This window comes from Ambystoma mexicanum, chromosome 11 (genome assembly GCF_040938575.1).
Source record: "Ambystoma mexicanum isolate Mex_15411 chromosome 11, UKY_AmexF1_1, whole genome shotgun sequence".
Taxonomy (NCBI): Eukaryota; Metazoa; Chordata; class Amphibia; order Caudata; family Ambystomatidae; genus Ambystoma; species Ambystoma mexicanum.
This window is the reverse complement of record NC_090934.1, coordinates 203597212-203611727: the sequence shown is the minus strand read 5'-3', so window position 1 is coordinate 203611727 and position 14516 is coordinate 203597212. Positions and strand designations below refer to the sequence as shown.

At 44.2% G+C, this 14516-nt stretch overlaps 1 protein-coding gene across 2 annotated transcripts in view; it reads left to right on the top strand.

Moving 5' to 3' along the window:
* UBXN11 (UBX domain protein 11) overlaps window positions 1-14516 on the top strand; it is a 286049-nt gene that overhangs the window by 25848 nt on the left and 245685 nt on the right. For both annotated transcript variants that reach the window (XM_069622845.1, XM_069622846.1), the window contains exon 5: window positions 569-626. In XM_069622845.1, the coding sequence (XP_069478946.1) occupies window positions 569-626 (58 nt within the window). The remainder of the gene's footprint in view (window positions 1-568; window positions 627-14516) is intronic.

Here is a 14516-nt window from a genome sequence, read left to right as displayed (position 1 = left end):
CGCATTTGTCTACATCCTTAATTTATAGGGAAAGCTATTCCAAATAAAGGACCTTCGCAGCAAAGTCTCTCCCCATTGCTGATTTCAAGTTGAATTTAGGGGTGACATACATGGGTTAACATGGCAACTTTGAATGTGGTAAAAGCCTGAACTGTGAGACAGGATATTTTGCAATGGATTTTAGTAGCACTGCACACACTATTCAGTAGTTTTATTTTGAAGGACTTGGAGTTGAGAAATTACTTTTGGTGTTGCCCCATATAAAGGGCATCGCCATAATCAATTTTACAGACTTTGATGGCACTAGATACGTGAACAAAATGAGGTTGTGCAAGGAAAGGATGCCCTTAAACGAGTGACTGTAGTAGTGGTTGACCTAATGATGTAGTTCCCATGTGAAGACATGTTAGGTCTTGGGTTGAGGATGATGCCAAATGTTTTGAGGTGGAACTGGGTAAAAAAATATATTGGTTAATTAGTTCTTTGCACTTTATTTGGGTCTTCTTTTCATTCAGTCTTCGAGCATGCACATATTCATCACATATTGTTGATTGTCCTTGCTGTTTAGGATCGGACAATTTCGACTCTAGAGGAGAAGATCAACATCCTCAAGAAACAAGCAAAAGGTAAAACTGTGGCCGTTTTCTGCACGTAGGAACATGTGCTGGAAGCGCTTTGTCCCTAGAGGAGGTTCACCAGTGTGGCCTACATGTGGGAATAGAAACTTGGTGTGCAGTGTTTGGCTGTGTGAGAGTATATTCGGGATGGTCTCTGGTGCTCTCCTGGGAGGGGGTTGCGCAAACATGAGTACTCTTCATAAGAGTTACTGCCAGATAGTTTCTTTGTGTACTCCTAGCGACTGGGCTGAGAGGACGTGGGCTTTGACTCCTAGTGAATGGGAATAGCTACAGTACAGATCACAAGGAGTGTCTAAGAGGCTTCCTACCAGTCCTGAGAAATGGGATAACCAAATGAGTGACCTGTGAGCACTGTGGCTCGCTTAACATCCCTAAATCATGTTTTCCTCTTCAAACATACCAGGATCATGAATATATTAGTTCATGAACCCGTTAAGGATATTGAGAAGTCGGTAAACGGCTAGTAAATGATTTCTTATTAGCCTCCCAAACTTAACTTTTACTTAAGAGAGGAAATCTTGTATTTATGCGAAGATGGGCAAATCGGTCAAGTTGGTGAGTGCATGCTAATAGTCTTAGTTTATTCCTGAATGTTATTCCATTTAACAATTACTTGGGTCCAGTGAGCATCTGGTACAAACGCCTACTTATATATATTATTATTATAATTTTTTTTTTAAGAAAATTGGCTGTGGCAAACCTTTTATTCAAATAATAGTCGTATAATTTGGGTTGAAATACGAAATTGCAAGAACGTTTTCTTTTTTTAAATTATATTATTATTATTTTTTTATTGTGTATTAGTGTAGACCCTTATGCTACCATCTACTCAGTGGAAATTTTGAACATTCTGTGAGATGTAACTTATAAACTAACTGATGTACAATATTTAGACTCCTGATTATTGCATATTATAGGTGATTTAAGATTCCTTGAGTATTTTTTTTTATTCCCCTGAGCAAATTGAGTGATATGGTGGCAGACGTCCTGTAAATTGGATCGTAAAGGAGTTTCCCCAGTGCATCGGGACATTTGTGCTCGTGGTAGGCTGATTGGTCATATTTATAGTTAATAGAGAGAATTAAAACAATTGTTTCATAACCTTTTTCATATGCTTTCCTTTTTGTGGCATGCAAGTGTTTTGTGTTCATCAAAGTTTTCTCAAGTCTCACTTCTAAAAATAATAATGTTTTGTAGTACTATTAGTATGCTTCCAGGCATTGAAGAAGTGGTGAAAAATAAGTAACCAGGAGCAGGAATCTTGTTGGAGTTTGTCAAATAATTCTATCCATAAGATACATGCCCACGCGAACCCCCAGAACAGGTAGATCATAGTACCAACTGTTATCCCAACCCCTGTGCGCTGTCTCAGAAGACATCATGCATGAGGGGGAAACCCAGTGGTTAAATCCTCTACTTCTTTCCCCACCAAATGCTGGTGAAGATATCATGCCCGGTTGAGGAGCGGCAATTAGGAATGTTCACACTTGCACCGTAGACCCTGGTGCAAGGTCTATTTGTAGTTTATACTAATGGGCATAGAAAGCAAGCAGAAACAGAGGGACCACGCCTTGGAGGGAGGTGTAACTTCTATTTAAACCGCCTCCAGACTATGCACATTGTGGATGTTGGAAGGTAGAAAGAGCTAGTAGAGCAAGATGGAAAGGAATGTGAGCAGGAGGGAGGTGGAAGGAAGGTAGGAGGGAAGGAAGGAAGGAAGGAACCTCGAGAGGGAGCCAGACAGCAGACGGTGCTGGCAAAAGAGTGGACAGACCTGAGACAATGGGAGGGAGATGAGGTGAAAGTAGTCGCGAGAGCAACACTAGAAAGAAATTCTGGCGGTGGGGGAGAGAGTGAACGAAGCCAAGCAGGGCAAACCAACGAGTCATCAGAAGAGTTGGGTGTAAAAGTGTAGAAGAAGCAGAGGTGTCGAGAAAGAAAGTACAGGAGAAACAAAAGTGGCACATAGACTAGATGGCTGAGGAGGGTTCTGGAGGAGTCACCTGAGCAGCCTGTTTTGATACTGACAGTGGTAGTCTGACACCAGCTTGGTGCTCTCGCCAACAGCTCACCAGCAAGCTTTGGGAAAGTGTCCTCCAGGTGTGGCATCTTGTGAGAGGACTCCAGAACACTGTGAACCCAGTAGATCAAAAGGTCCACCTAACACTCCACATCATTACCAGAGCAACCAGAAAGAGACCAGCCCCTGAAGAAGCTAAGAAAAGTACAAAGGAAATTTGACAAAATTACTACTGCTCTGCAGGAGTACAGGGATGAGTAGTAGTTAAAGCATAGACCAGAAGGGCCTGAAAGATATACCACCTTTGCCTCTTTTGGTAACGTGGGCTAAGGACAGACTATATTCATCAGGAGGGGTGTGAGCTGGCATAAATACAACTCAAACAAAAATAGTACAGGGCTACCAAAATTAAAGAATGTCCAATCAAGGTTCTATAAAAACTGGATCTTTAGTAACAAAAATGAACACAACTAATAAAAAACTCTACTGGCCCACCACTGTAAGGGAAAGCACAGAGAAGGTAATTGGGTCCTTTAAAGGAGGTTGGGGTGGGTGAGGGCAGCACCACCTGATATACCTTCTAGTTTCTTGTCTTTCGGGCTCAACAATATTGAGCCAGACTTCTAGTCGCTTTACTGCAGTTGAGCTGCTGTAGAGACTGTCTGGTTGCACTGTTTCAATGATGAGGCAACTTCGAGGTGGGGTTCACAGTCGATTGAGTCAGCATCCCAGATGGGTCAAGATGATGCTTACACTGGGCCAAGTCTTTGATAAAGACGAGCAGGTTTATGACTTCTAGTGGGTCGAGTCTGGTAAAGATGATGCTTCTGTTGGGTTGAGCCAGCAGTCGACATGTTGCGTTGGATTCTTCCACACCGTCAAGCTGACAATTGAGTCATGACAAGCGATGCTCTTCAATGGGCCGAGTTAGCGTTCATGTGGCTTGAAGACCAGGTAAGTGGGTTTAAACACTTAACATTCTAAACGCAGCACTGCAATTCCGGTAGTGGCTCGAAGTAAGTCTAGAAAAGATAAGCCAGGATCTGAGCTGCTATCTGCTTCGATTTACCAGGAGACCCAGTACAGAGACAAGGGGAGTACTTTGTTCTGCACTTTCATTCCAGGAAGATTGTCTGGCACCTGCAGGGGTCCTTCACCTCCAGTGAGCAGGATTTGGTTCCAGTGCTCAGGCAGCAGCGGGCCCTTGTCCCATAGCAGTTTCACCCAAAATGTGAGATGTTAAACCCCACTATGGTCTTAACCTCTCCTCTGGGTCAGCAAAACTGCCCCCTCCATCACCCACCTCTATCTGCCTTCATCAGAAGGTCTGTACCCTGGTGTGAGATGCCCATTGTCATGACAGATCTGTCTTTGAAGCACCGGTTCCGATTAGACCTCTTGGCGGAAGTTACTTTTCACTGACAGAGGTTGTTGACTCTCGTCAGGGGGATCCCTGTGACAATGTGAATGCATGTTATAGGGTTGCAGTTGCTGTGGTATAAATCCAGGAAGTCCTACAGGTATGGACTTTCCTCTAATGTTTTCTGTCTCTGCTTATGGTTGCCAGGAGACGGGGAATGAAACGGAGAGCGCGGAGAGCCGTTGCAGCTGGGCTTATTGACAAGAGAGAGAAAGTGAAGTTGTAGCAGTTAAAGTTACGCGGAAATGAGTTCTTTCCTTTGATTAATTCATAAGCGATCGTTGTCGCTGTTTCTGAGAGGAGGTCGCCTCCTCTGAACTGTATTTGTGCTGAGTCCGAGCGGAGAGGTGAGCGATCGTAATCGCTTCAGGTTGAAGAGCAGCAGACGCGGTCGGAGACCGTGAACCGGCGAATGGCTCCGAAGACGAGCTAAAGCGGAGGAGCCTGAACGAGGCACAGAAATTAGAAGCCCTTGAGTAGAAGTGGCGTCGTGCTGCCGAAGCTGACCCAATTAATCCCCGTGTGTTTGAAACGGCATGAAGCGGACGAATGAAAGAAGTGTTTAACTACATTGTGAAACGTTCGTCTTGACGCGAAGGGGACCATTTGTACAGCGATTAGCCGCCACATGAACTTAGAGGCGGATGACTGTTGAAGACGCCAGGATCTAAGAGCTCAGGTGTTTACCTGTCGGTGAAGAGCCAAACGAATAGTAAAGGAATGGGACCCGACCTGGCAAGAAGTATTAGATAAAGAACTTTGGACGTGAAGAGAAAAAACTAAAGGGAATAAGTGGAATTTCTATGTCCGTTGGCATATGAAAACTCACTGGGAGCATATTGTGCAAGTAAGCAACAAGGACAATAAAGACAATAAAGATTTGCTCTAAAAACGAAATAACCAGAGTTGTGCGAAGTAGATAAACAAAGGGAAACCAGAGAGAAGAAGGAAAACTTAGGGGGAGTTCAAGAGAAAAGTGAAAAGAGAAAGACTGAAGTCCTGCTCAAGTTGACTAAAGAAGAAAAGTGTAGAGAGAGAAAGGAACAGGTTTTTATGAACATTAAAGAAAGGTAGAAGTTACCTTGAACATTCCGGAGTGAGGATCCAGAAACAGCATATCGGAAGGCTCGTCCTGAAGATGTATCCTTCACCTGAAACATAAAAGAAAGAAAGAAAGTGTTAATAAATAATTGGGTTCTCTTTTCAACCCAAACAATCTACTCACTGTCTCAGATATTTATTTACTCTAACAGGTCATACTTTACAATCCCACAATGGCTTCCTGTGCAGGGCCGCACGTGGTGGTTGTGGGTGCACACAGGTCCGACAGCAATTATACACCCAGCACTGACCATAATATGACCACCATTGCTTGTGGCTGCATAGTTGTGTGACCTCAGTAGCCACCAGATCCTAACTAGACATGGCTTATAGTTGGATTTTAATAACTACCGCAAGGTTTCTATGGTACACAATTATATTTTTAACTAGAGGTGCAGAAAGTTAAAAAGCCACCACTGTACGTTTTAACTTTGCGTTTCAACAGCTGCCTTCCGTAATGCACATGTGCCCTTTAAACATGGCCTGTTGCCACTGCTGGACAGCTACTAGAGATGTCAGTAAACTGCCACAGCAGTGTACATGATTGCATTATGCTTTTTGGCATGGAGCATTATGAAGTCAGGATCTGATTAGTAAATCTCACCTTCAAAAACAGAATTACTTGCATAATTTTCTTGCTACATTTTTTTTAAAAAAATACTCCCACTTTTACACCCTCACATATAGCATTCCGAGGCAGGACACTAAACTCCACTTCCTTTTATTTTTGACCATCTGGAGGTGGCGTCTAAGGCAAGTGGGAGTTGCAATTGCTCTTTGCTTTATTTGAGAACCTCTATTCCCTTACCCAGACAATCTTAAACCTGTGGCTTATTTATGTTCCAATATAAACCCTTATCTATCCACTTTGAGTCTTGCACGATCTGGTGATCCCATAGTCATGACACTCCACCTTAGTCATTCTGCTTTTCACGGTTTCCTGCTGGTTCCTCGCTTATCTCATTATCCTCATAGTTGATTGATAAGAAAGTAAGGTTTATCATCCATTCATTTCAAGGCTTTTAAAGGCATTTCCTGTAACTCGGCCATCGTGTTCTTACATATTTGCTCACGTTGCTTCGTTTTGATCTGAAAAAAAGGGACTTCCTCAATTTAAACTGATGGATTGACATGACTTGGGGACTTCCCTCCTTTTTCGTAGCTGGATTTGAAAGGTGGCACAGACAGCGCACTGCATGGGGTCGATCCCTTTGTGCCAAAACTCCCTTGCCTTTTCCATTCTTGGCTTCAAGATTGCCAGCAGACCACGAAACACAGTGCACATTTGAGATGTTTCCATTTTAACAGTTTTCTTCAAGAATATGTTAGTATGTTCATTAACAGCCGGCACGTTCATAAAGAATGCACTATTGGGCCAGATGTTTGGTCCTCATGGCTTATAACTACTATAAAGAACGTATCCTTATCTGAACCTCCATTTGTTGAGTATCATTGTTATTATCAACAAGGAACACTTTTAAATGTTGTAGCAGGAATGTAGTTAATTGAATTTCATTAGTATTAGTGTGGCCACAGGACTGCGAGGGAGCGTTTTGGTTTCTAGACAGAGGACCTCAGCTATCTAGGTGAATTCATCATTCTCACACACATTTGCCAACTTTATTTTACAATTATCCCTTGGAGAACTTCTCCCCTTAGCCCATTGTTAGACATTTGCAAGGTTATCTGTGTAGTGGCTGCTTACTCCACTAATTGCAATGTCACGCTCATTGAAGTGGCGATAGGTTTCTTTGCAACTGACATGGGATTATCGCTTAAGGGTAAATCGCACCTACAGCAAGCACACTATTTGCCTAACCTTATAGACTTCATAAATGGTTATTTGCCATCTCTTGAAGCCCTGTACACATTATCACAGATCTAATCTGCCCTTAACTGGCCAAAAGTCACAATGGGAAAGGAGGTGTGATGAGCATAGGCTGCCACAACAGAGGCCAAAGAGCGTGATGGAGATGAGGGAATAGGTGGAAAGGGAGGGACTGTGACAAAGTTACCTTTTGGAGCATCCATTGAGTGGGACGGGAAAATCCAGGGATTGGGGAAGCTACCAGCTGTGTGATGCAACCCCTGGAGTTCGATAGTTCCACTATAGATACCCTAATGCCCCTTTGACCACTCCATTAAGTGCCATGCTTTCACCACATCAAAGCACGATGTATGTTCTGCATCACCAGGAATTGTCTAACACGTAGAAAGAGGGAATGTGCCTGGGACTACAATCATGTTTGGGTAATGGTTTTGTGGGAAAACACTCATAGAAAATCAGCCTCGTGAAGGAATTCCCATTCACACAATAAATGCTTCTTCCTTGCTGCTCTGTGTTTGTGGAGAGCAGGATTCCAGGAAAAGTGCAACATGGGTGTGCAAGCCCTCCATTGGATGTTGTAACTGCCTCCTAGCCCCCACCAATCAGGATCCAGTGGCAGCAAAGGAAGGGACAACAACACAGCATACACACACACCACACAAATATGCTGGCAGAGAGCAAGTGAACTTACTGAAAGTCTCAGTGGCTAGAAAAGGTGATCATCTGGCCACCTTAACGCTGGTGCCTGATCTGAAGATCACGCACAGGCTATTTGAGCCTTCTAGCTGCTGGGACAGACACGGGCTGTATTGAATCATTAACAAACCTTTAACACATGAACAGAATGGGGACTTGGAACGTGCACACAAGAAAGAGGTGGTGCCCATTTGCTCCCACCAATTGCAAGATCCTGTTAAAATGTGTCACATCCCTGCCTCAACTATATAACCTCTACGGGCACAAACAAGAAAAACAGCCTCAGCGCTATATAGAATGTCGCTAGAAACGAGGAAGACGCGAGTGTCTGACGTTAGAGGTACATGGGGGGGGGGAGACCTTGGAGTCGCGTTTACAGACTTTCACTGGTCACAGCTGTGTTCCCTCACAAAACTGGTATCGCTCAACTCCAGATTTAGGCTGATCCACTTCAAAATACTGAACAAAAAGTGCTCTATACCCCGGTTCGTTTCAAAATAATGTATGCTACAGGGGAATGCCCCAGGTGCGGGAGTGGGGAGGCTGATCTGATACTTATGCTATGGTCCTGTGCGAAGCTTTCTGAATATTGGAGCGGGGTCTGCAAGGTTCTTGAGGCTATAGTGGATCAACCGGTGGACTGGGAACTGTCTTTGTATATTGGGCTATCTACTTAAAATGAATTCAGCGAAACGCAACCTTATAAATATTGGGCTCCTACTGGCTAAGCACACCATATTAATGAAGTGGAAGAAAAAGCCGCCCCCAACAACAGAGGAATGGGTGAATGACATGGTATGGGGGAATGACCAAGAGGAGGTATACTCCAGCGTGCCAGCAGACCTAGAGATATATGGGGGGAGGTTCTGTCAGTACCTGAGCAACAGAGTTGTGACTGATGATAGTGAAAACAGAACAGTGTAAATGCCCACTATAACATACATGTATACTGTTTATATCTTACGGCCTGTATAAATGTGCCAATGCTGTATAAATTACTTATGGTATTTACTGTGCAACTAATTAAAGTTTAAAAAAAAAAAAATAAATCCTGTTATGTTAAAATGGACCCACCGACCCTTATGCTCATTGGCACAATTAAGGCTTAAGCTGACATATATAAAAAGATGCAAAAACAAGCATGTAGTGTGTGGTAGGGTGATGTTCTAGAGAATTGGTGTTGTCATAGAGCGAGGAGTTGAGAGACCGAGAGGAAGGACAAGAGATGGCCAAACTAAATACATCTGCTGTGGGAAATTTGAACTGGGGTGAACTAAGCCGATTAAGCCACACCATAGAGGAGTTAATGCTTAGAGAGGAGGACAGAGTAAGGAGTGTGCTGAGAACCATGACCCAACATCCGGCAGTGGCCAGATTCTGAAGAGAAGGAGCAAGAGTGTGGCTTGTTTGGGGTTCTAGCTCAGGTACTGGTTGTAGCTTCAAAACCAAAATGGCAACCTAACCAAGCTTTCAAACCTTAATCGCTTAACCCAAGCCTTTGATGGGCTCAAGAGGAAGACCCCCCTAACTAGGTGATTATTATTTCTGCAGCCTGTCAAAATCACCACTCTCCAAACCAAAATCAACACAAAAAAAAACTATCTCCTTGACTCAGTAGGTAACTCCCAACCCGCCAATCTCTCCTCCCACAATCACCACCTCAAACCTTTCAGTTTCTCTCCCCTAACCATTAAGGAAGTGGAAATTATCATCAAGAAGTTAAAGCCATCTAATTGTCAAGGCGATGCCTGCCCAGCTCCGATCGTACAGGAAGCAGCGCTTGAGCTCGCCCCCTTTATCACCACCCTTATCAATTCCTCCTTTAAATCTGGCATAGTACCAGATAACCTCAAGGATGCTTGGGTAATCCCCCTAATCAAAAAACCTAACCTAGACCCTAACATTCCTACCAACTATAGGCCCATCACCACTGTACCATACCTTCTAAAAATCTTGGACCGGGCGGCATACATCCAAATTCAAAGCTATCTTGACAAGAACAACCTACTAGGACTTAGGCAATCCGGTTTTCGGCCGAGACACGGCACAGAGACCGCGCTTATAGACCTAAAAACACAAATTGAGGACCTGAAAGACAAGGGCAAACAAGCGCTCCTACTCCTCCTAGATTTATCAGCCGCTTTCGATCTGGTAGATCACCAAATCCTTTGCCAGCACCTTATAACGGCTGCCCATTTCTCCGATGCAGCTACCTCCTGGATCAGTTCATTCCTTGCAAACAGATCCATGAGAGTCTTCTCATCTCATGCCTCAGCTGACCCAGCACATGTTCCTTGCGGTGTCCCACAAGGCTCATGCGTATCACCCACGCTTTATAATGTCTTTACGAAACCACTCTTTGATATTCTTGACCATCTGGGTGTCACCGATACAAATTATGCGGATGACACCCAGATACTCATCCCTATAACGGGTGACTACGCAACTGACGTCAAAGCTCTCAATGCAGTTTACACCGTCATCCAGGCATGGATGGCCCACCACGGCCTCTGCCTCAACGACGAGAAGACTGAGCTACTCGTCTTAGGCTCCCAATCTAAACTTGCAAAACTTGGCAGCAAATATGATGCATTCAACATTGATGGCAACATTATTAAGGTCTCCAACGTTACTAAAACACTTGGAATCTACTTAGACTCCACCCTCTCGCTCACCAGACAAACTAACTCAGTAGCTTCAGCATCGGCTTACACGTGCAAACTAATCACTGCCTGCCATCCTTTCCTAACTCTGGACAACTGCCTGATCCTTGCCAGAACCCTTATTTTATCCAAAATTGATTACTGTAATGCCCTGTACCTCGGAACTAATCAAAGAAACATCGACAAACTTCAGGTAACCCAGAATAACGCCATTAGGGCTGCTCTCAACATTCCTAGGCGCACCCACATCTCATCCACGAGACGGAACTTGCGATGCCTCTCTATCCCACAGCGTATTGCCTTCAAAACTCTCATCTTAAGTTACAAAGCACAGAACAACGCAGCACCAGCCTACTTGTCAGAGCGCTTTACACAACACACAGCCCACAGACCACTAAGAGCTGCGCAAGCACATACACTCATTATCCCCTGCTTTAAACTACAGACTGCCAGAGGCTCAAGCTTCCCGGTATTGGCCGCTAAGCTCTGGAACTCACTTCCCAATGACCTCAGGAACGTCCCCTCCCTCCAATCCTTCAAACACAGAACAAAACAATGGCTCTATGAGCAAGACGAAGAGCTGACCACCATGTGGTAATCATCCACTGCATGCTCTACAACCCCATCCACTGTTGTATTTATTGTGACGACTTTCTATGTATGCTTATTTTACTATGCAATTTGTAATCTATCTTTCTGTAAACTTATGTAACCCTTCTAAACATGCGCCCTGATGCCTTTGGGCAGGCTGCGCAATATAAATAAATAAATACAAATACTCTTGTATACAGGGAGAAGACCCTTGGAGCAAGCTGCAAATTCTTGGCACTGGAAAGCGCATCAGGAGAGCCCTATGGAACAATGGGTAATCTGGCAGTGGTTGCCCTGGTGGAGTTCATTATGGTTATAGAGACCCGAAAGACTACTCATTTTTGGGATCTTCTACCAGGGCCAATTCAAGAAGTATGTCAGGGCACTTAAAACTCCCTGAGAGGGTGGGTTCATTGAAGAATGCTTTCCTAGGTGGGGATGCTCCAGAACTTGATGGATTAGATTAAGGCTTGATCTAAGCCTAGACTTTGGACCAAGGACATGAAGTCATTTTAGCATAGGCTATTCACTTCATTTGAAGTACCCTTGAATCCTGACATGGTTCTTTAAAAAATGCACTTTTTTATGTTACCTCCCTACTCCAATAGGTATTGACTCAACCTTTCGCTTGTGGAAAACTAATGAAGTAAAGGCTTTGAAACATACTTTCGCGTTATGGGGTCTGTTGTATCTAGCATGTGACAAGATGGTGCTAGATATGGAATGCACAGAACCAGTGGGCATATAACCATAGAACTGCCCACACCTCTTAAGCTATTATGTTTTTCTCCTGAGGCTGATATCTAAATGGGCCATCTCAGAGGCAGCTAACTTTGACCTGTATAGTGCCACAGATTTGTTAGTACCTACCGTAAGTCAGCTGGTGGTGGTGAGCAACTTCAACATCTTAGTGTTTAGGTCTACGGATGGGCTGAGTTCAACCAAATTGGGGCTATCGGCTAACCACGGTCTTGATGCAGGCTTTGGGGCCTGGGACTATCAGCATTTTATGGTTTTACTGTTCATCCATGTGGCTTATGCATTCACAAGTACAAAAAGATGACCTGTTGCATAATTGAATTGTGAATTTTGCAATTTATGATTTACTTGGGGTCTTCAGCCTACCACCACTAGAAGCGGCTGTAAGTAGGGGTTGTTCCACATGTCGCATCAAGGGCTCAAAGCTTCCCTTTGAGGTGGCAGAATGGCAGTAGACTTACTGGAGTTTCCAAATATGTTGCCACCCTGCGGAATGTTCCAGCATTCAAAATTGCTTCCAAGAAAGTTATCCCAGAAACTGAAGGACAGGAGAAGTAAGGGGGTGGGAAGGCATGGATCTTTACACAGGGACGAGAATGCCAAAGGGCACTGAGATAATAGTTTTTACATTTTTGGTGCTGTTATGAACATTAGATATGACCCTACAATCCAATTCTTTTCATATGCTGTATTCAAATATCAGGATGGTGGGAGTTGTTTTGTCTGCCGTACCAACACTCTACAGAAGTTTCTCCTTTTTCAAAGTCTCTAGGTGCAGCCAAATGTTTCTGTGATTCAACAATGCTTTCTGAGTTCCATTCAAAATTCTTGGGGTCTTAAAAAAAAAAAGTCTCTGAAGTTTATACTACTCTGGGATCTCTTCCATGGAAATTCTCCTTTCCCAGTCATTCACTTTCAACTCTTCTTTCCTAGCTCCTCAGTCAGCTCTTTGGCTTTTCATTCATGTCTCTTGGAAGAACCATTCTTCTGGCACATGGGTTCTAAATGCGCTTCCTTGTAAGGCCTTGGCACTGGCAGGAGCAGATGGTGTTACAGCGTTTTACACCAGGAGGCTGGCCACCACAGCTGCTCTATGGGCTTGGTCTGAACCGCCCCAACACCTCTCTGCCTTTAGGTGATGGCTCTAATCTCCAAAATGGTCTCCAACCCCCAATCTTGTGTATATGGAAACATCTTCAATTCTTTGACTTTCCCCTCCTCGCTTTCTCCTCTTGACGCTCCACGATGTGTTCGTACCTCCATATATCCTTCTGTCACACCCAGTGACTCAGGGTATGATTCCCTAACTTTACTTCTTCTTGGTTTTCCTCCTACCTCTGACCATCTTTCGCTTAGTGTCTTCCTCCTTTTGAACTATTATTAGAACTTCCTCTTTGACCCTGCTCTTCTCTGGTGTCACCTACAAACACCGCCATAATATACTCAACACCCTCCTTTTCTCTCCTCCTTTATTTGCTCCAATCTCCCCCAAGCACACTGTTCCTCCTCTCCTTTGATGTAACTCCTTACTTCCCACCCCCCCTCCTTAAATTCTATCTCGTCTATTTTCAGTTATGTATGACACCTTCTCTCCATCTTCCTCATGCTCTGTTCCTCCTGCACTCACTACTGGTCTTCTCTAACACTTCATCTCCATCCTCCAACACTGCAGCTCCAAAACTCCCTTCCATTGCTCTGTTCGGAGCTCACTCCTATATGGGACTTTGCTGGAATGATTGTATCCTGATTGGTGGAGTGGGTTTTTGTCTAGTCTGAGCATGCACAGTGGCGGGGGGCTTGGTGGTGTAGGTCTGTGCCCTAGAGGAAGTCCTTACAAAGGACAGCTGCCGTCTTGGATGGCAGATTATAATGTTCTCATGTATTGATGGGTGGCAAATGCTGTTCTCTCCAAGTCTGCTTCTGGAAGCTTGATTTTCTTAGGACCTCGAGGTAGCCGACTTCTGTAAACCCCACAGAAGTGCCGAGCCCTCCCCTTGAGTTGTCGGGAGGCTATTGAACGCCTCCTACTGCTGCTGGCTTGATTGAGAGGTCCCAACCCCACTTTCGTTTGAACTGCAGGGATGGGGTACACTGTCTTCTGCAACTCTAAGTATTAACTGAGTGAGAGGCACAGGTTTCCTACAAAGGTACTCTGTGCGGTTTGTATGGTCCTCTGTGGGTGGGTTTGTTCTTCCTGGGACAAAGCCAGCAAAAGTATTTGTTTCGGTCCAGGTTTTCCTTCAGTAGGAAAGGGAAATTGTACAAGATTTAGACTTTCTCTAATATTCTCGAGGAGCTTCTAGTACCGTGTGGAGATGTTCCGCTGGCCTCTCCCTCCTGGTTTCCTTGGTAACCATACTGGTGCCAATTCAAGTTTTCCTCCTGACCAAGCGATAGATATATTTTGGGAGTCGTAATTTCACATTGTGAGCTTTTCAAGAAGGGTGATTTGGCTTGGGGGTGGTAGAGGGGGAACAATTGCTGGTCTCTAGGTCTGTGTTATGATGACGGTGTGGTCACTCCATTACACTGCACAAACAATCCAAGTGTACCATTCTGGAAAGGGATATCTCTCACTCACGGTTGGGCATTTGGGGGTGGTCGAGACCTACGAACATGAACTGTCCTGATTATTTGATTTGTCCAGGTATTTGTACAATATTCCTTTTTTAAATATGCAATCTGCCCCATCTGCCGGAGAACATTTCATGCAAAGGTTCACATGGCCCCTTTATAACCTCATTCTTATATCTATGCATACTTCTCTCACAATGAGATTGATGTAATGGTACCCTTTTTA